The sequence below is a fragment of the Delphinapterus leucas genome, chromosome 3 (genome assembly GCF_059928025.1).
Source record: "Delphinapterus leucas isolate spDelLeu-1000000601 "Yukka" chromosome 3, BTC_Dleu_Yukka2, whole genome shotgun sequence".
Taxonomy (NCBI): Eukaryota; Metazoa; Chordata; class Mammalia; order Artiodactyla; family Monodontidae; genus Delphinapterus; species Delphinapterus leucas.
The window spans coordinates 118,982,140-119,001,708 of NC_143131.1; the positions used below are offsets into that span (position 1 = coordinate 118,982,140).

The window sequence follows — 19,569 nt, forward strand, 5'->3', positions numbered from 1 at the left end:
TTCCCTGGTGGCACAGTGGTTAAGAATCCGCCTGCCAATGAGGGGGACACGGGTTTGAGCCCTGGTCCGGGAAGATCCCACATACCGCGCCCGTGCGCCACAACTACTGAGCCTGCGCTCTAGGGCCTGCGAGCCACAATTGCTGAGGCCCGCGTGCCTAGAGCCTGAGCTCTGCTACAAGAGAAGCCACCGCAGTGAGAAGCCTGCACACCACAACGAAGAGTAGCCCCCGCTCACTGCAACTAGAGAAAGCCCACGTGCAGCAACGAAGACCCACCCAAAAAGCAGCCAAAAAAAAAAAAAAAAATCAGTGTGTTGGAAGGGCTGCATTCCTTCTGGAGGCTCTAGGGGAGGACCTTTTTCCTTGTCTTCCAGCTCTCAGGCTGCCTTCATTTCTGGGCTTAGTGGCTCCTTGCTCCATCTTCAAAGCCAGCTACGCAGCATCTGCTAATCTCACTCTGACTCCCCTGCCTCCCTCTTTCCCTCGTAAGGACCCTTGCGATTACATTGGGCCCACCTAGATAATCCAGGATAATCACTCTAGCACAAGATCCTTAATTTAATCACATCTGCAAAGTCTTTTTTTACCATGTAACATAACATATTCACAGGTTTCAGGAGTTAGGACCTGGGCATCTCTGGGGCACCATTATCCTGCCTACCTCAGAGTCATTTATGTGCAGGCAGCAGTGGCTGTGTGTGTCTGTGTGTAAATTTCAGTAGAGACGAAGGTAAAATAAGGTTCATATTAGGACCCTGAAGAGGGTGTAGTCAGTGTGGACTAGACTTTAAAAGCCTTTTAAAAGCTATTAATTGCCAGAAGTTTCCTGGAGACACATGCATCACCCGCTTTCTCTCCAGACCTTAGCTAATTAGGAATCGATGCATGGGGCCACCTGAGGAAATCAAAGTTCAGAGTCAGGCTTATTATTGGTAAAGAAGTTCTGGAGAATACCACAGGGCCTCTAGCAATGCAAGGGAAGAATACCACAGGGCCTCTAGCAATGCAAGGGAAGAAAATCAAGAATGGCAGACCTCTCCCTTAGTGAGGAAGGGGAACTGTCCTGGTTCGATTGGCTGAGCTAGAGCAGAGAAAGAGAATTAATTAGGTAAGAGGTATGTCATGAAAGAACAGTAACTGTTGATGCTAATTTGGCGCAGTCAGGAAACACAATCCAGGGAATTCCCTGGCAGTCCAGTGGTTAGGACTCCATGCTTCAAATGCAGGGGTGGGGGGGTGGGGGGGTGGGGAGCGGGTTTGATCCCTGGTCGCAGAACTAAGATCCCACATGCCGCGCGGCGCAACCAAAACACTAAATATTTTAAAATAAAATAAATAAATGAATAAAGGGCATGGTAGCTAGCAAAAAAGTCAGTCACTATTTCTAAATCTCACTTTTCCTCAGGGATGCCTCCTGTGTCAGGGGCAGGGTGGTTGTAGGCCAATTCTGTGGATACACATGTATTCAGGATTTGTTTGTTTGTTTTTTAGGAGCATTTTGCATAACATACCTCTTCTCACACTGGGTACCTCCTTGAGATCCTAACAGGCTAAGCACTTCCAAAGCCTGGAGCATCTCGGCACTCTCAGCAGCTCTGACTGGAGACTAAATCACCCTCTTGCCTCTGACAGTGACTAGCCATGAGACCCATGGAAGGTTCTCCTTGGAGACCAGCATCCCCTAGAGGCTCCTTGTGTCACTAAAATGTCCATCCGACCGCCGTCCCTCAGTCTGCAGCCAGTGGGGTTGTGTTTAGTCAATGATCAGTGTCATGTCAATTTCCCTCTGTTGGACCGAGTATAAATTGATTCTAAGTATCTGCCTTGGGGAAATTTCTGTAGGGAAGATGAGCTTTTCAGTGTGCTCTCTCTAATTCTGGGCCTTAGAGATATAAATTAGTTTCCTTGGTCTTTTCTCACTCAGGGTCACAACCTTGCCTCCAAGATACTAGCCTTCTATTTTTTTTTTTTGTGGTTCGCGGGCCTCTCACTGTTGTGGCCTCTTCCGTTGCGGAGCACAGGCTCTGGATGCGCAGGCTCAGCGGCCATGGCTCACGGGCACAGCCGCTCCGCGGCATGTGGGATCTTCCCGGACCGGGGCATGAACCCGTGTCCCCTGCATCGGCAGGCGGACTCTCAACCACTGCGCCACCAGGGAAGCCCAGATACTAGCCTTCTAAATGGTTGTGATTTGAAGGGCACTAGGAAGATCATCACAAAACTCACCTAACAGGCAGGTCCCTAGAACTTTACCATTAACCACCACCACTAGAAGCATTCTCTTTTAAAATACCCCTTCATTCATTCATTCATATCCTCTCTCTTCCTCCCTCCTTCCCTCTCCCTCTCCCTCTCTCTCACACGCACACACATACACACACACACACACACACACACAAAGTATTAGACTATCCCATCCAAGGGTACTCTCCTTGGCTTGGCTTCAGTGTAGAATTTGGTTGGAACTTCCTATAGTCATTAAACAAACATTTGTTAAGTACCTACTTATAGCCAGTCTTTGTTCTAGGTGATGCGAATACGATACTAAATATAACACAGTCCTGTCCTCATCATCTAGTGGGGGAGGCAGAAATGTAAAGAAATAAGGTGGAAATATTACAGTGTCAGGACCGTAATAGTGCCATGTATAGGCAGGTCCAATAAGGAAGCTTGTCGGTCCAGAATGGGACCCAGAGTCTATCTATGTTGTAATCCATGCAAACTCCATGTAAATATGGTCAGCTGGTTCATCTTTGCTGATAAGGACCTCTTTAATTGTTTTCACAGGGCCCAAACCCTCCCTCAGCAACCATGAATGTTAGATATTGTGGGAGCCCAGAAGATGGAATTGGGAATTTAGGGGACCAGATCAAAGAGTATGTGGCATTCAATACTGGGTATTGAAGGATGGTACATAGAATGCGGGAAGAAAGAGAGTTCCAGACAAAGGGAACAATACATGCGCGTGTGTGAGCCTTAAACCCAGAAGGCATATTCTGGGTGAACAGAATGAGTGCATTTGATGGGCCGGGTAAGGTGGAGGACTGTTGGGAAATGAGATCAGAAAGCTGGACTGGAGTCAGATTTTGTTGGCTTTAACAATCCTGCTAAAGAATTAGAACTTTCATTCGGTTGCTGGCAGTGGAGAGCCACCAGGTTTGTTTGTTTGTTTTTAAGAAAGGAGCCTCTATTGAGCCTCCTTAGCTCTACTGAATCTGCAAAAATCATCCTGTAATGTGTCAAGACAAATTCATAAGCTATCAACCTAGTGTTTTCCTCCACCTAAATCAGGGATTAGAAATGTTGAGTGTCTAGAAATGTGGGACCAAGAGGGTGATGAATGCAGCATTTTTGTAAAAAGGCGTGGCCTTGGAAATGTTCTTAGGTAACTCTGCTGGACTTGGTTTGATCGTGTCTAAGAAAATGTGGAGCGTGAAGGGAAGGCTTGTTTAAACTTTGCCTGTGTTAGCTTTTTAAGGGAGGTAGCATGGCATTGCACAGTGCCTCAGCTCCCTGTGGTACAGCTTCATCATTGTGCCTCAGATTTATTAATGTGTATAAAAGGAAAGACTGTAGGCTGCTCTAAGGATTAAGTGAGATGATGCCTGTGAAATGCTTAGCACAATGCTTAGCTCACGTTACTATTTTCTCAGTTTAATACACCTGGCACTTAGCACAATACTTGGCACATAGTATATAGGATTCACAACGTCTTTGCTAGATGAAATGGAATGGTCTTAGGGTGCACAGAGTCGTAGGGTGGTGGTGGTGGAGAGGGTTCTCCCCGACGACACTCATTCTCCTGCCTTCCTCCCTGCAGTATTCTGACAGCACCTCCGTTTTACACCCTCAGTGCAGAGATATCACGGTTTGTCTAGAAATGGTTGCTCAAGGCTGCAAAGGGACACAGCAACGGAGAGCCTGGGATTGCTGCTAAATCTTAAGAAGAGCAGATTGTGACAAAGTACGGGGTGGGAGGGAAGACAGAGAAGAGAAAATGTGAAAACCTAACGAAAACCAGACGCAGTGCTCTCACTGAGTGACATGGTGATGCCTCACCCAGTTTCAGGTGGGACAGGCAGGGTGAGACCACTGTGAAGAGTCACTGTCAGGTTGCGGCACTGAAGGAGGAGCCCGGCGGTGGGCTCTGGGGTCCAGGCAAGGCTGCTGCATGGGGCCTGGCACTTGGAAAATGCCCTGTTTGGTTTAATACTATGCTCTCACCGCCTTGAAGTTCTTAATCATTTTTTACAAGGGGCCCCCCATTTTCATTTTGTAGTGGACCCTGCAAATTATGTAGCTGGTCCTGGGTGCAGGCTACCTGGGGCAGTGACATTTTGCCTCAGCTAGTTTTTGAGCTAGTCTTTTTTTGTTTTTTGTTTTTTTTTTGCGGTATGCGGGCCTCTCACCGTTGTGGCCTCTCCCGTCGTGGAGCACAGGCTCTGGACGCGCAGGCTCAGCGGCCATGGCTCACGGACCCAGCCGCTCCGCGGCATGTGGGATCCTCCCGGACCGGGGCACGAACCCGTGTCCCCTGCATCGGCAGGCGGACTCTCAACAACTGTGCCACCAGGGAAACCCATAATTAATTAATTTAAAAAATGGGTAGCACCTTCCTCCCTTACTTCAGTCATCCACTACCAAGAGCTTAGTGTGTATCCCCCAGATTTTTTGTACTGTAAAGTTTAAAGTACTGTATTATAAAATAATACGCAGTTACATTGTTGATGTAAATATTAAACAGTACAGCATCATTTATGTGAAAATATTCAAGTTTTTCTCCGTTCCACTCCCCTTTAGTGAGGCAACCACCATTAACAGTTTTGTCTGTATGCTTCAAATATATTTTTTAATTAATAAACTTTATTTCTTTAGAGCAGTTTTCGGTTCATAGCAAAATTGAGTGGAAAGTACAGAGAGTTCCCGTAAGCTCCTGTCCTCATACCTGCCCAGGCTCCACCACTATTGTTAACCAGCACCAGAGCGTGCATTTGTTACAGTTGATGAATCTATGCTGACACATCACTGTCACCCCGAGTCCAGAGTTTACACCAGGGTTCACTCTTCCAAATATTTTTCAAATTAATTTTTAATTATGTAATTGATGTATGAATGTTTTTTCTATGTCTATTAAAAATATGTAGGCTTTCAAAAAGCAAAATGGGATAATATCATGCATATTAGTATATAGCTTGTTTTTTATTTTTTAACAAATACCTTTCCAAGTCACTACATGTAGACCTGCCTCATTCTTCTTTAATAAGGGCATACAGTGTTGTATGTCTATATTATGTTATTTATCCAGTTTCCCATTGGTATATATGGTTTTTAAAAAATATTTGTTTGGCTGCATCAGGTCTTAGTTGCGGCATGCAGTATCTTTCGTTGTGGCACGCAGGCTCTTCCTTGTGGCACACGGGCCTCTCTCTAGTTGAGAGGCGGCACACGGGTTCAGTAGTTGCGGTGTGCGGGCTCTCTAATTGTGACAGGCAGGTTTAGTTTCCCCACGGCATGTGGGGTCTTCGTTCCCTGACCAGAGATCGACCCCACGTTCCCTGCATTGGAAGGCAGATTCTTAACCACTGGACCACCAGGAAGTCCCTATTCGTTTTTTAAACAACTTACACATTCTTTTTTTTTTATTATTTAAATATTTATTTATTTATTTAGGCTGTGCCTGGTCTTTGTTGCGGCACGCGGGATCTTTAGTTGCTGCATGAGGAATCTCTTAGTTGCGGCGTGCATGCGAGACCTAGTTCCCCAACCAGGGATTGATCCCGGGCCCCCTGCATTGGGAGCATGGAGTCTTACCCACTGGACCACCAGGAAGTCCCCACATTCTTATACATATATATTTTGCGCTCCTAGTATTATATAGAATAAATTTTCAGAAGTGGGATTATTGGTTATAGGGTATGAACATATCAAATTGGTGCTCTCTTATCTGGGGTTGACTGCACTTGTTATACACTCCCTCTATCCCCCACCTCTCTGTCACTTAAACTCAGTGACACCATCTTCAAGGGACTTAGCCCTCAGGGTTGAGAATACTGGAGCACGGAAAGGAGAGAATTTACTTGTGAATAATAACAGTAATAGCTCACCTGCATTGAGCACTTAAACCATGTTTTGTGCACTCAAGCCAAGTATTGTTCTAAACACTTTACATGTATTAACTCCTTTAATCTGTATAACCACCCACAGAGATAAGTCTATTCTTATACCCGTTTTAATGCTTAGGAAACTGAGACACCTAGGGTTAAGTAAGGTCACACATCTGTCTAGTAAATGTTGGGGCCAGGATCTGAAGCAAGGCTCTTGTGCTCTTAACCTCTGCACACACTCTCTAGAGAGCTTAATGCCATAAAGATGTCAGAGTTTCTCTACCTTGTTTATTCCTTAAAACAATATTGTATTTATTCATTTACTTGTCTTTTTCTACACTGTAACTCTTTGAGGGCAGGGTACCTGTCCAAGTATTCTTCATAACCCTATACCCTAATTCCTAGCACCATGCCTGATTTATTGTACATAATAAATAAAGTTAGTTGAACGGATAACAATGCACCTAATTCCTAGCACCATGTCTGATTTATTGTACATAATAAATAAATTTAGTTGAATGGATAACAATGCCTCTGGGAGGTAGCTACTATATCCATTTTACAGATAAAGAAACTACAAGTCACTGTCACCCAAACGCTGCAGTAGAAAAGACTAGTAAGCGGAATCGTGGAGCTGCAATTTGAACCCATGGCTTTTGATACCTAATCCAGGGTGCTGTCCACCTTGCCTGAGCTGCCTCCTTCCTGCGTGTTTCTGAGGGCTCTGGAGCATGGCTCCCTACCTAGCAACTGTTTCTAAGCTGGAAGACTCACAGCTAGCCAGTTTTAATGATCCCTGGGAGGGGCAGAGCCTGATGGGAGGAGGGCCCCTGGAAAATAGTTTCTGGAAGTACTGCAACCAGGAATCAGTTGTTAGAGGAGTCAGGTTCCTTAGAGGACTACCGCATAGTAATAATACGTATCCTCTATGTCGGCTTCTGCATGCCAAATGTTATTCTGTGTGATTTATGAGCATTGTCTCTTTTTAATGATCGCAATCCCATTAGATGGACATTGTTATCTTTGTTTTACATGTGAAAGAATACTGAGAGGCCGAGTGACTTGCTCAAGGTTACACAACAAATAAGTGCTAAGGCTGAGATCCAACTCAAAATGTGTGACCCCCAAACGTTCATTTTAAGCATTCTGCTACCCCAGCTTATAACAGCAGCTGGGGCAGGGGACATTGTAAGCAGAAATTGCCCTCCCAAGACCCTGGAGGACTTTAGTGACGAGTAGGTAGAGAAATAAGGTAGAGAAAATAAGGTAGAGAAAACCATGCAGCCTGAGCCCTCCTAGGTGACGGGGCCACAGAAAGAAGAAATGTTATTTTATTTTGTTTTTTTAGCTGGCTGTGGAGAGCTAGGAAGATTTGAGACCAGCCATTCCAATTTTTAAATCTGGGTTCTCAGCACGTGGTGTCTTTATAGTCAACCTAGAAATGGCAGAGTTATTTTGGGCACAAAGCAAGAGCTGTGGCTTTAAAAATATGCCACTGTATTTATCTCTTCCGCTCCAAGATTACTGAAAATTAGCCCAGCTGTGGCCTGAGGCACCAAACAGCCACACAGTCTTCTTCCAGCTCACTCAACCCACCCTAAGCGGGTGAAACACCCAGAAGTGGCAGCCTCTGGGGAGTGGCTATCGGATTAGTTCCCCATCACCAAGCCTACCTTCTGATCACACACACACACACCATCCCTTCCCAGCTACTGTAGGGATCAGGATGCTAGGCCTGTGAATCAGCTCAGCTCTGTCTTCTCCCCCATCCCCAAGGCTTCAATAGAAGTAAAAAAAAGTCATAATTCTAATATTGAGCTGAGGAGTCAGTACAAGAATAATTTTTCAGCTTTATTACCAAATCACTGTTTGATTCAGGGCAGACAATCTTGCGGTAATTTAAGCCTTCACTTTCCTTATCTATAAAATGGAAATCTTAAAAAAATATATATTTTATAATATATATATATAAAATGTATGTATATGCAAAGTGTTTAATAAAGTGCCTAAGAAAGTACCTGGCCCATAATAAGCAATCGATTGATATTCCTTAAACTAGTGAATCTTCTGCTACTCTGATCTTACTAACAGGTAAAATGTGGTGAGCTTTTACTTTATGTTAGGCACTGTGCTATATGCTCTCTAAGGATAATTACATATAATCCTGTAACAACCCTATGAGGTGGATGGTATTATTCCTTTACACATGAAAACTGAGGCCCAGAGATAATTAATTTGCTAAACATCACGTAATTTACATGATGTAGCCAGATTTAAGCCTAGTATTCTGATTATAGGGCCTAAAGTCTTAAAGAGAACAGGGAGTATATTTTTACATTCCCCTGTTTCCATGGAAAATTCTTTCCACTGTCAACTGAAGGACTAAGAAGCAGTGGGGAAATGCCCAGGTGGTTTTAGCTTTCTTTCCCTGTCTCTGATCCTGGACAGGATTTGGGTTTCCAGCCATCATTCTCCTGTGTTTTGTGGGCTGTAATTACTCAGATTTACTTTGCCCAGTTCATAACGGATCGAGTGAGGGAGAGGAGGCGGAGCTTGTCCAAGCAGTCCACAAACCATACAGATGGTGGGATAGGGGGTGGGGAGGGAGCGAGATATGTTTTACATCCTGGTCTTTCAGTGGGTTTGATGGCAGATGCTTTTTGCGTTTTGGTCTGAGCGTGTATAATTCTACAATCTGCCAAGTTCTGGTAGAGAAAGAGAGGGAGAGACAGAGAGAGAAAGACACACACACACAGAAGAAATGGTTGCTCAAAGCCACAGAAGGCTCAAATGAAATTGGAGCTGCTTGAAGGGCCGCAGTGGCTGGCGGGGTGGGAAAGGAGTCCAGGAGAAGCGAGGTGTCCCTGTGCAGAAAGCCTGGGTGTTCACTTGCAAACCCAGAATCTGCACAGCCTTCCGTGCCCTAACCCTCCCCTGCGCGGCCAGAGGCAGCAGCAGTAGCAGCAGCCCGCGCCGGAGAACAAGCAGTCCAGGGGAGCTGTCTGGTGGGGCCGGAAACGGCTGTAATCATTTAATAGCCTTTGCTGGCTGCACGAACCTAGCGGAGTGGGCGGTAGGCAGGCTCCAGAGTTCTGTCTGGCAAGATGGTCCCCCGCTTTAATCAAAATGATGGGTTTTCTGGAAGCTCTTTATTAACCTCAGCACCAGAATCCCAGAGATGGTAACAAAGGGATGAATGGGAAGCGAAGGGGAGGGCTGCAACCTGCCGGCTGGGCTGCGATTTTCCAGAGCTGAGCACTCACTCCCGCAGCCCCACCCCTCCCCCCACCTCCACACTTCTTTCTATTGATTCTTTCTTAGAGGCTCCTGCCTGCATCGCCGTCTCCCAAATGATGACTAAACAGATATAGCCAGAGCCATTGCTATATTTGTATAATGCTTCAGGGTTTTCAAAGGGCCTTCATATACAGCCCAGAATGTGGGTCTCGTTCGTAACTGGAGTGAGACTACCTAGATTTGAGTCCCAGACTCCACCAGTTAGTAACCCTGTGACGATTGGTCCTCAGTCTCTTCATTTATAAAACCAACATATCTATAAAGCAGACATGGATATTGGCAATATCTACTTCCTATGGTTCTTGTGAGGAGTAAAAATTGTATAGCATATGCAGATCTGCCTAGCCCAGTGCCTAGCACATAGGAAGGCAGAGTAAATGTTACCTAATTCATAACCCTGATGAAGACAGGAAGGTGATCACCTCCATTTTATGCCTGAGGCAACTGAGGCTCAGAGTCGTTTATGTAAATTGCCCAGGACTATGTACCATTAAGTGATAGAACCAGGGCAAGCCCTCAAGTTCAGAAGAGCAAAGCGAGAGGAGGAGAGGAAACGAAGATTAAAAATCCTCCAACATTCTCCAGGCTTGCCCCTCTAAAAACTTCCCTGAAAGTACTATTCTTGGTCAAAATGACTGTGGGTTGTTTCGTTAGGGGAAGTCTGTGTAAATCAGATAAACCTCTCCTGGCCTTAGCTGATTGTCAGGAGCAGATTAGAATAGGGGTTGGGGGTAGGTTTACAAGTCTGGCATTTGCTTCACAATCTTCAGGACCTTCCCTGGCATCTGCACTGGCAAAGCCTCCAGCTCAATTGTTCCCAGTCACCGAGGCTAAACTCCATCCAGAGTTCGTTTAGAATGAAAGAAGAAAGTAGGGAATGTTGCCCAAAAGACCCTGGGCAGTGTCTAAGGGAAATGCCTAAAGTGGGTTATTGGATTAGGTGAAGTGGTCAGCTACCCCCATAGGGCAGTTTTTAAAGCTGTAGATCTGCATGCCTTTGTAAAACAAAAAGTGTATGTTGTTCATATTTTTACATGTATACCTACTGTGGAGAAATCAGCCAATTAAAAAAAAAAGGCAAAACCTTTTACTCTAATTATGATCATACTCTATTAAACTTTCAAATTCCATTGGGTTGTAATCTGAATGTCGGGGAAGGGCTGATCCTCCGCCGCTTGATGTCTCTCAGAAGTCCTCTTTCCAGGCTGTAATAGATCCATTCATTTGGGTCATGGCTGCATCTCAGTCTTGTCTTTGTGAGCCAGTGAGCTGGGTCTCTGGGAGCAGAGGGGAGGGGACCTGTGGGAGGTCCCAGGAGCGGGAGAGGGAGACAGCACTGAAAGAAGAAACATTCCCTTGACTGACCTGAGACTGGCCCTGGGCTGGGGTTAGGGGTAGAAAAGGTTCATCTTCCTTTCTCATCTTTTCCTCATCTTCCTTTTTCATCTTTCTCATGAGATACTCTCATCAAGGAGTATCTCCTTGATTCTGCCCCAAAGTCACAGCATTCTATAAGCGAAGCAGGCCGAGGGCTTCAGTGCTCTTGGCCAAAAGGGACTCAGATTTAGGAGGTCAGTAAACGTTGTTTGTCACAGCCTTAAGATATTATTTCACCTGAATGAACCCTCAGAGATGTTCGCACACACATCAGCCAGAACAGGTTGGGTACAAGGATCCGGGAGGCACTGGAGAAACCAGATCTTGTTCTGCTCTGCAGAAGCTGAATATGAGGAGGAGGCACCTGAATTCTTCTTGGAGTGGAGGCTGAATCAGACCCAACCTAGACTCCCAGCCAAGGCCGAAGAAGCTCAGTGACACGTAAAAGAACTCATCAACTCTTAGGGATCCTGCTGTGAGAGGCTCCCTCCGCCTATAGGCACGGCCATTAAGGTCCTTTAACTCTGCCAGATAAAAATATCTCTGAACTCTGCATCTCCAGATGACAGTCCTAAAGGCCTCATACAGAGTCCTGGCTGTGGTCAGAAAATTTTCCATCCTGGACTCTGTGAGAGCAACTAAAGGACTACAGAGTGGTGTTGAAACCCAGTTCTCCTAGACGCCAAGTCAGAGGCTTTTAATTGCATTTCTCCCTTTTGTCTCAGTCTCTCAGGGGCAGGGCCTGTATTTGAAAGGTCAACAGGCAGATTCTGGCTGAGGTCAATTGCAGATTTGATTATCTTAGACGAATCAAAGAAATCAGTCTCAGAGAAAAAATATCTATAGCCCTATGTCCAAAGAGCTATAGTGTCAGCTCTGCCAGGGGAAGCATGGTGTAGCAAAGGGGTTTATGAGAGAAAAGAAACTCTCTTACTCCCTTTCCCTACAGTCTGCTGGTATTTGGACTAAACTTGCAATATCCTTACCCTGCCGTCCTAGCCCTGAGAGCTGCGCCATGTATAGTTGCCCATGTGTGATTCCATTTATTGAGCTCTTTCATTGTGCTGGAGTCCGTCTCAGCACTTCACATGCATTTCCTGGTTGTCTTTAGGGACTCCAAAGTGTGGCAATGGAAACTTATTTGATCTGCTAAGGAGTGGGCACCACTTCCATTTCTCACATCAGTCCTTTCATTCATCCATCCAGCAAGTATTTATCAAACACCTGTTATGGGCCAGGAATTGTGCTAGACACTGGCTACACATTGGTGAATAAAACAGTTATATTTTCTTATAGAATAGATTACTAAAAAGAACCTGCTGTATAGCACAGGGAACGTACTCAATACTCTGGCGTATATGGGAAAAGAATCTAAAAAAAAATGAGTGGATATATGTGTATGTATAACTGATTCACTTTGCTGTACACCTGAAACACAACACTGTAAATCAACTGTACTCCAGTAAAAATTTTTTTAAACATTCAAAAATAAATACGTATTTTCTGCTTCTCTGGACCTTACAGTGATAGAGATAGAGGTAAAGGGGGTGCTGCTTGGCTAGGATGGTCATAGAATACCTCTCTGAAGAGGTTTCAATTAAGCACAGACTTGAAGAATGAGGAGTCATGCTAAGCATGGAGGGGAGACCATTCTAGGCAAAAAGAAGCCGTATGTGTACAGATTTTGAGGCAAAAACAATCCCAAGGGATGTTGAGGAATTGAAAGAAAACCTGTGTGGCTGGAGGATAGTGGTAAGAGAGACACTTGTAGGTGAAATTGGAGAATAAAAGATAACAGGCTATTGAAGGGCTTTGTATACCATGTTAAGGAGTTTGATTTTTTTTTTTCCTCTCAAGGCAATAGAAAACCTTCAAATAATTTTAAGCAAGGGGAGTGATATAAAATAATTTCTATTTTTTAAAGGATTTTTACTGTGTGCATGTTATACTTCAGTATTTTAAAAACGGAGAAAGACTTTAAGGAATAAAGATGACTCTGGCTATGTGTGGAAGGTTAGAGAGAGGCAAAAGTAGAAGCAGGCTGAACAAGGAAGAGGCTATTGTTGTAATTCACATACAAGATAATCGTGTCCTGAAAAAAGGTAGCAGCAGTGAAAATGGGGAGAAGAGGACAAAGTCTAGATATGTTTAGAAGGCTGAAATGACAGGTGTTGGTATATTATAAATGAAGAATAGAGAAAAATGAATAATGTCTCTGAAGCTTCTGCCTTGAGCATTGGAGTGAATGGCATATCATCGATTGAGATGAGAGATTTAGAAGGGAATAGAGGAGAGGAATCATGAGTTTGATTTCAGATTCCTTCAGTTTGAGTTGCCCATGAGACTGCCAAGAGGAGATACCAGATAGGCAGTTGGATACATGAGATTGGAGAGACCTATGGGCTTTAAGTATACATTTGTATCTCATCAGCCTATTTAGATGGTATGTTTACCCATGGACAGGCTGAGATTCCAAAAGGAGAGAGTGAAGAGAAAGAAGAAGAAAAGGTCTAGGGCCAAACCCAAGGAAGCTGCAATACATAGGTAAAGAGGATCCTGCGAGGAGACTGACAAAGAACAGCCAGAGAGAGTGGTCAGGAGAATGGTTTGATACGGAACTCATAAAAAATAAGTGTTTCAAGAAGGGGATTACTAATGCTGCTGAGAAGTTCAATAAGATGAAGGCTAAAATGTGACCACTGGCTTTGGAAGTAATATAATCAGTGAGCTTGCCATGAATAATGTTAGAAAAGTAGTGCTCAAGGATACCAAATTAGAGGAGATTGAGAAGTGGTGGAAGGTAAGGAGATGGAAGTAGCAAATGTAGAGAATCCCAAACTACAATCAAATGTAAACTGTTTATCTGGCAGAACTTTCCATGGCTCCACCGAACACTGCTGTGATGCCAAAAGGTTTCAATGTCATGGCCACTGGGATCACTTTGCTCAGACAGACCATTACTCTTCTTCTCTAGCTCTGACCTCTACTCTTCTAGAAGTCATTGGTATACTTTATGGTGTGTCTTCCAACTAGACTCTTGGGAAAGTCTTGCACTGGAAACCCCTGTGGATGCATAATCATTTTCTCAAGTCTCAGCGTAAATTTCACCTCTCTTGGAATCTCAATTGACTTTCTCAAGTGTAGTTAATAATTTTTGCCTCTCGGTCCTATAATACTTTACATGTACCTATGTATATCTTATCTTTTATTTTTAATTGAGATATAATTGACACATAATAGTTCCAGGTGTACAACATGATTTACTATTTGTATACATAGTAAAATTATCACAATAAGACTAGCTAACATCTCTCACTATATATAGTTACAAAAAATTTTTTTTATTATGATGAGAACTTTTAAGATCTATTCTCTTAGCAGCTTTCTAATATGCAATACAGTATTATTAACTGTAGTTACCGTACTGTACATTACATCCCATGACTTATTTATTTTATAACTGTAAGTCTGTACCTTTTGGCACCCTTCACTACCACCATCACCATCTAGCAACCACCAATCTGTTTTCTGTATCTATAAGCTTGTTTTTTTGTTTGTTTTTTTAGATTCCACATATAAGTGAGATCATGTGGTATTTGTCTTTCTCGGTGTTATTTTGTCAAATATTTAAATATTGACTTATTTCACTTAGCATAATGCCCTTGAGGTCCACTCATGTTGTCACAAATGGCAAGATGTCATTCTTTTTTATGGCTGAATTATATATATATATAAAATTCAGCTGTGTGTGTGTGTGTGTATCACATTTTCTTTATCCATTCATCCATCGATGAACACTTAAATTGCTTCCATATCTTTGCTATTGTAAATAATGCTGCAGTGAACATGGGGGTACGTATATCTTTTCAAGATAGTGTTTTTGCTTTCTTTGGATACATACCCAGAAGTGGAATTGCTGGATCATATGCTAGCTCTATTTTTAATATTTTGAGGAACCTCCATACTCTTTTCCATAGTGGCTACACCAATTTACATTCCCACCAACAGTGGACAAGGGATCCCTTTTCTCCATACCCTCACCAACACTTTCTATTTCTAGTTTTTTTGATAACAGCCATTCTAACAGGTGTGAGGTGATAGCTCATTGTGGTTTTGATTTGTATTTCTCTGATGATTAGTGACATTGAGCACCTTTTCACATACCTGTTGGCCATCTGTATGTCTTCTTTGGAAAAATGTCTATTCAGATCTTCTTTCCATTTTTCAATCAGATTGTTTGGAGTTTTTTTAATATTGAATTCTATGACTTCTTTATATATTTTGGATACTAACCCCTTATCAGATATAGGATTTGAAAATATTTTCTCCCATTCTGTAGGTTGCCTTTTCATTTCATTGGTTTCCTTCTTTGTGCAGCAGCCTTTTAGTTTGATGTAGTATCATTTGTTTATTTTTGCTTTTGTTGCTTTTGTTATCAGATTCAAAAAAATCATTGCTAAGACTGATGGTAAAGAGCTTACTGCTTATGATCTCTTCTAGGAGTTCTGTGGTTTCAGGTCTTATGTTCAAGTTTGTAACCCATTTTGAGTTAATTTTTGTGTATGGTGTAAGATAGAGGCCCAGTTTCATTCTCTTATATGTGGCTGTCCATTTCTTCTAACATCATTTATTGAAGACACTGTCCTTTTCCCATTGTATGTTCTTGGCTTGTTTGCCATAAATTAACTGACCCTTTTTGCATGAGTTTATTTTTGGGCTCTGTATTCTCTTCCATGATTTGTGTGTCTTTTTATGCCATACTGTTTTGATTACTATAGCTTTGTAATATAGTTTAGAAGCTTGGTGCCTCCAGCTTTGTTCTCCTTTCTCAAGAATTCTTTGGCTGGGGCTTCTCTGGTGGTCCAATGGTTAAGACTCCATGCTTCCACTGCAGAGGGCACAGGTTTGATCCCTGGTAGGGTAATTAAGATCCCACATGCCATGTGGCATGCATGCATGCATGCATAAATAAATAAATCTAAAAAATAAAATTAAAAAATGCTTTGGCTACTGGGTTCTTTTGTGGTTCCATACAAATTTTAGTATTGTTTGTTCTATTTCTGTGAAAAATGCTATTGGAATTTTGATAAGGATTGCATTGGATCTATAGATTGCTTTGGATAGTATGGGCATTTTAACAATATTAATTCTTCCAATCCATGAGCATGGAATATCTTTCCATTTGTTTCTATCTCCTTCAATTTCTTTCATAAATGTTGCAAAGTTTCCAGTGTACAGGTCTTTCGTCTTCTTGGTTAAATTTATTCCTAGGTACTTTATCGCATATTCTGCTTTAATCCAGTACATTTCCTGCCCCACTCCCAGGCAGGGTAATCACAACCAGATATTCTTTAGAAAATTCTTCACAAAGAACCAAAAATATGTTACTAGAAACCTAGATTTCTGGACCCTCTGGTGAAAAAAATCGTTTCCAAACATTGGCCTTGCCCTAGGCTTGAAGAAATAACTCACGATTTCATGGGGGCCATGACCATCTGTGCAGCCTCTCCTGTGTTCAGGCTCCTGGTGTGGCATATGGAAAGCATATGTTGACTCTGTGACTGACTTGTGATGGTTTGTCTTGCAGAACCAGAGGCAGGAGAGGTGTCGCCTCCAGTCGGTGCTGGTGTCAACAGCAACAGCTGGACCTTTAAATACGGACCAGGCAACCCCAAACAATCTGGTCCCGGTGAGTTGCCAGACAAATTCATTATCCCAGGATCTCCTGCAATCATCTCCATCCGGCAGGAGCCTACTAACAGCCAAATTGACAAAAGTGACTTCATAACCTTCGGCAAAAAGGAGGAGACCAAGAAAAAGAAGAAAAAGAAGAAGGGTCACAAGACCCAGGAGAAAAAAGAGAAAGGGAACAGCACGACTGACAACAGTGACCAGTGAGGTCATCTAATGGAAACAAGCCACTTAGCCAGTTTTTGTAATAATGGCAAATCTCTCCCATGTAGCAACTCCCTACTCCTTTTTCCTATCCACGTGAGCCCTTTCTTATAGACCTCAGAAATCTGCAGAAAGTTCCCTATGTCTGTCTAGATCACATTTAACAAGTTTTGTCTTAAAAGCTTTACTAAGTCTGGTGTTAACTCTCTCTCTCCACTCTGGCTTGTTTTCAGAACCTAAAAAGCAGACCCAAGTCTCCTTTCTCCTCCGCCACAAAGGAGAGGCTTCCCAGCCCCGCCAGTGAGAGGTTGGACTCTCTGCCCTGTGCTCCGGGGATCCTGTCTTGATGACACTTTCAGGGCAGGCTGAAAGGTTTTGAGATTGAGCAGCTTGAGTGTCTGTGGCCACTGGGTATGTGTGGCCACCGGGGAATATGTTGGCTGGGATGGGCCAGATTAGACTAGGAGGGCTGGGAAACAAAGGCAAATCAACAATGGGAAATGTGAAACGAAAAGGTACCAGACTTTCTAAATCTTACAACTGAAGAGGCAGTGGCCACCCTCTAGCAGACAAAACTCCCCCCATTGACAAGGCTTTAGGAATCCCTAAGTCTCTTGGCTGTGGTGTCATTATACCTAAAACCTGCATTTTACCTACAAGCCAATACTTCAGTGTTTAACAGGGGGCCAACCAGGGCAACAGAAGCAGATCTGATGTGTTTCCTGCATATGTCCTTGTGCTCACTTTATTAAAAATTCTTTTGCACACAATGTTATGAAAAGGTCAGAATCTTTTCCGACAACACATATGCAAAAGCAAAAGAAAACCCCAGCACCTCACTTTATGCTGTTTGTTGATAGATTTATTTAAAAAAGAGAAAATCTATAACTATAAATCTTTAAAGAGAAATATGATGAATTCAATTCCCCTAAACTATCCTCGAAAGAGAATTCAGCCTACAGCCATTTAAATGATCATTGCTGCTACAGAAGTGCTTTAAGAGAATTGCCTGAAACATCTGTATTATACCGGCCACCTGCCAATCACAGCTTTACTCTTTCAGGTCACTCTGGGGCTGCCTCTTGCATGTATTAATTACTAAATAAAAGGATCTTTCGCTCTCTGTTTTCTAAGAAACAATTATGTGCACTTTGAATACACAACCTTCTCTAACCAACTGTATCAAGACCCAGAAATTGAAGAAAAATGTTGTTTTCTCATACATACAGTGAGCAGACTTTCCAATCCTCTAATTCTGTGATTTGTCTTGGTGTGATCGCCAACACCTTCTCTTTGGTTTAGTTTTCCTTTTCTATAACACTCTGAATTGCTAATCTTGCTAACACCTATGATGTTACCTGAGCTCAATCTCCCATATGTATGCTGTATGCTATTATAAGACTCCTGATATATATTTACTCTGTGCTTGTGTATGTGAATGTTACTGCAACTATTACCTAGAGTGAACTTTAAGCTTTATTGTTGAATGTAATTCCATTATATTTCCTTTTGTACACCTGTGAAAAAGTGCAGTAGAGTTTTTTTAACCATTGTTAATCAACTTTTATGTATGAAAGACACAGTAAAATTTCTTTCTTAAATCAAGATACTGGTGATTCAAGGAATTTTATTTATGGTCAGCCAAGAGCTGTCTCTTGCCAAGACTCTTGCTGGCAAGGGAATGGTTAAAGCTGTTTTTCTCTAGTAACAGTTCTGGAATGCATACTGAAGGTATTTCCTGAGGGTGTGCAAGCACAAAAGTTACCAATCTGACCTCTTTGAAGTTACAGAATACTTTGAAATTCTAACAATATCTGGAATATCAGCTCATAGAGAATAATAAAATTTACTGTCACCTTAAATAAGAAATTTTAATTTGTTAAAATGTACAATTTAGAAGTTTGATTAATTATATTATCTTTTAAAAGTTAACATAAAAGAGGTAGGAGTCTGTTATTAAAAGCATTAAATCTCAAAAAACCTCAAACCTGTTTTGTCTACTTTTAGCTTCATTCTCCCATTTTTTGAAGGGTGTGTAACTTCAGCTCTGCAGGATTGCATGGGGTAAAACTTATTGCTAACACATGTGAACCATTGCTACATCATTGTAGGTTGTAATCATTTTGCCCCACTGAAACCCACGTATCTGACCTTACGTGCCTTTTGAATACTAGGAGAATCGGGCTAATTTATTAATGATGATAATTATAATGCATCTGTACAGCACTTTTACATTTGCAAAGTGCTTTCCAGTCCATGTTAGTTACTAGTTATTACAGCTGTAAGGATAAAACACGTCATATGGATTCATTTTTGATTGGTGCTATTGGTATTTCCTCTGTTATTGCTAATAAATGGAAAATGATGGTATGAAAGAAATGGTGGTCATTTCTAAGAAGAGTAGGAGAAAATAGAACACTGATTATTATTAGCTATTATGATTGAAGAAGGTTGCAGTGTAAAACATACCGTATCATTCTCTGGCTGTCTCCCTGGCTATTATGTTCATTACTAAGGCATGACACCCAATGGAATCAAGAATCAAATTCCACAATATTACCAGAACGGGCAGCCAGGAGGTTTCTGGGTCACTTCCCAGTACACCATTTCAGTCTTCTCTAATAAGAATTGCAACAAACCAATTTTAATCACTAGAGCCCTCCAGTCATCTTGTTCATTGTTTGTTTAGCCCTTGTACCTCTCTACAATTGGGAAATCAAATAATGCCCCCAAGAAATTAACTTTTATTGAGTACAGGGTGTATGCCAGCTAGTGTAATAGGTAGGCTTATAGTACATGTTCTGTAGCAAATAGATGGTATTTTCCTTCTGTAGTTAAATTTTTGTGAGCATAGGCTTTAGATGCAGTAATTCTCAAGTAGGAACAACTTTGCCC

At 42.4% G+C, this 19,569-nt stretch overlaps 1 protein-coding gene across 1 annotated transcript in view; it reads left to right on the top strand.

The window, feature by feature from the left end:
• PCDHAC2 (protocadherin alpha subfamily C, 2) overlaps positions 1-19,304 on the top strand; it is a 44,222-nt gene extending 24,918 nt beyond the window's left edge. Inside the window, exon 4 of the mRNA XM_022566565.2 lies at positions 16,367-19,304. Coding sequence (XP_022422273.2) covers positions 16,367-16,677 — 311 coding nt within the window. The 3' untranslated portion in view covers positions 16,678-19,304. The remainder of the gene's footprint in view (positions 1-16,366) is intronic.
• The last annotated feature ends 265 nt before the right edge of the window (positions 19,305-19,569 follow it).